The sequence below is a fragment of the Blennius ocellaris genome (assembly GCF_963422515.1).
Source record: "Blennius ocellaris genome assembly, chromosome: 17".
Taxonomy (NCBI): Eukaryota; Metazoa; Chordata; class Actinopteri; order Blenniiformes; family Blenniidae; genus Blennius; species Blennius ocellaris.
Genome location: NC_137666.1, coordinates 16,050,946 through 16,053,718, shown reverse-complemented (window position 1 = coordinate 16,053,718; position 2,773 = coordinate 16,050,946). Strand labels below are relative to the sequence as shown.

The 2,773-nt window shown below is 42.7% G+C and overlaps 1 protein-coding gene across 1 annotated transcript in view; it reads left to right on the top strand.

Moving 5' to 3' along the window:
- Nucleotides 1-454: 454 nt before the first annotated feature.
- pak6 (p21 (RAC1) activated kinase 6) overlaps nucleotides 455-2,773 on the top strand; it is a gene marked incomplete at both ends in the record, with an annotated part of 9,664 nt that continues 7,345 nt past the window's right edge. Inside the window, one exon of the mRNA XM_080512387.1 lies at nucleotides 455-658. Coding sequence (XP_080368513.1) covers nucleotides 455-658 — 204 coding nt within the window. The remainder of the gene's footprint in view (nucleotides 659-2,773) is intronic.

Below are 2,773 nucleotides of genomic sequence, written 5' to 3'. Positions count from 1 at the left end.
CCGCTAATGCGCTGAAAGCCTGTGGGTGCTGGACAGCGCGGCCGAGCGCTCATCAGCGAAAGGGCACAGAGAATGAATAAGCCCTAATTGACCAGATATTCTTCAATGCACATGTGCTTACAAATGCATCTGCTCTCCTTGAAGCACCTCTTAGTGGCGCATGCTTGCGACAGCCAGAAGGGCAACGCGGGGCGTCCGTGAGAGACAGTTCAATAATCCCCCCCCCATGTGGACGGAATATCTGTTGGTAGATTTTATTTGCATATGCCAGGCCAGGAAGAGGAAGGTTGTCTGTGACAGACATCATCCTTTTAATCAACTAAGAGATTTGCTTATGTTCAAATGTCACTGTTGCTTGAACACGCTCTACAATTCATTTAAAGTTCGACACATCTTTTTTTTCTCCACAGGCACATTGTGAAGCGGGCAGGCTGTCGCCTCTCTGGAGTTGAGGATGTTTCGCAAAAAGAAAAAGAAGAGGCCTGAGATATCAACGCCCAAGAACTTTGAGCATCGCGTCCACACCTCGTTTGATGCGAAGCGCGGCTGCTTCGTGGGCCTGCCGACACAATGGCACAGCTTGATAGAGAACTTGCGGAGGCCCAAACCCATGGTGGACCCATCCAGGATCACAGAGGTGGAACTGAGGCCAAAGAAGGTACACCAGTTTATGCTTTCTACTCTTTGCTGAGTTGTACCAAGGTGTGCGTGGGTCACCTTGTTTGCCCTGTGATGGACTGAAGAACTGTCCAGGGTGTATCCTGCCCTGGTCCATAGTTAGCTGGGATTGGAACCAGCGTCCCACGGTCCTGCATGGGTCATACCAGTGCTGTGATGGATGGATGCTTTTATAATGACACTTGACGTTCTTATCAAGCAGTGATGCTTTGTCAATCTAAATGTTCAATCCCCAATTTGTGAATGAAGATTATCTGCCAGTTTTATCAATAAAGACATTCCCAACTCTGCAAAGAGATTCTGCTGTCCCATAAACTGCCATAATCCTCTAATGACAATTGGTCCCATCACTATCTTTTTGCTTTCTGATCTACCATGGGTCTCGGCTAATGACCCTGCTGTATACACTGACTGTACGATGTTGAATACTCACAGGGGCCGCAAGATTTATTACACTACGCAGGCAATTAATAACAGTCTATGGTGCCTTCCTGCAGATGTCGAGTCGAAGGGATAAAAAGTGCAGGTACAGCAATAGGAAACGCCAGTGAGTGATAAAGGCTGCAAATCTCAAGAATTCTACACTTCAGTGCTTTTTATGGCCCTCCAGAAAAAAAAAATTATAATACAGGAAACACAGTTTCATTAACTTTGTGACGTAATCAGGCAAAATTAGATCCGTCCTGTCAGCATTTATGCCAGAGTTATAATTTTATTTGCATCGTCAATATCAGCCCAATACGAGTTTTATGTTACCTCGGAAAGCAGAGGATCCAAAACAACGATAAAAACTGAGTGGAAAATGCAGCACGTGTCTAAGGAGGACGATTTAATGTCTGCAAAAACAAAGTCATTTCCAACTATCGTCATTGCATTCACTAGGAAAACAATATCTCACCACAGTCATTATCACTTGCCAGTTTCTCTCCTGAGAGAAGCGACAGTAGGTGAGATGTCATCTGACCTCTACCCCCTCCGTGCAGATATAATGGCACCGAGCCAGAGAAACAGGAGAGCCTGTTGACTGACTGCGAGCTGAACATGACTCCACCCTGGGACAGATTAATAAACCACCTTCATACTGAGACCAACACTATTCTGGCAAACACTCCATAATTCGACGTTGGGACAAGTTCAGGCCATTTCTTTCTTCTTTTTTGTATTTTTTCACCTGCCAACTATACATACCATTCAAAATATTATGAGAGCAGCTATGTGCTGAGGTGAAAAAAGTCATGGCAATTTGTAGTCCGGTGCCTCTATTGTATTACTACAGTAATTAGAAGTACTCAATAATAGTAGTTCAATATTGGCCCCCCGAAACTTAAACCATTGGATATTTTATGGTATGCTACATATATGTGTAACAATAATCTCTCTCAGCGCACAGTGATAACATTATTACTTTGAGTTTATTAGAGGGGACTCAGTTTGCTGCCACAGTCCAAAAACATGTATTTGGAGCCAATCGATTAATCCAATTACCCTTCAGTGTGAATGTGAGTGTGTGTGACTTTCTGTTTGTCCTGTGATGGACTGGTGACCTGTCCGCAGTGTACTCTGCCTTCATTTATAGCTCCAGGGACCATAAATTAGTTAATGGTGTCATAGAAGATGGATGGATGTTGGATGGTATTGTGAATGGCAGGCATTTGATTCACTTCACTTGTGTAAAATATTTACTGTTAAAGCTGTTAAAAGAACACTATGATAGAGAAATGAATGGTGGGCATGTTTTCTGTTAAAACAATATTATTATTGGCTCCAGAAGTGCAACTGAAATGTGGACATTTGATTTCAAAAGAACAGAAGTATATTACATGATGCAAAATACCCTGAAGTATGAGTGAAAACAAAATACCTAATGATAGCATTGTGGGTGTTGATAATTCATTAATTGCACCTCTGGTTGTTTGTTTTACAGTATCTGCAACAGTAGCACATTTGTTTGTGCTCTATCTTTGCAGTGTGACTCTGACAACATGTGCCTGGTGTATTCGTCAGTGTATTGTTGAAGTGAGCCTCAAGGGACATGATTTAAAGTCACTGTCTTTGAAGAATGACAAAGATGTCCTTTTCAGATTCCAGAGTCTAA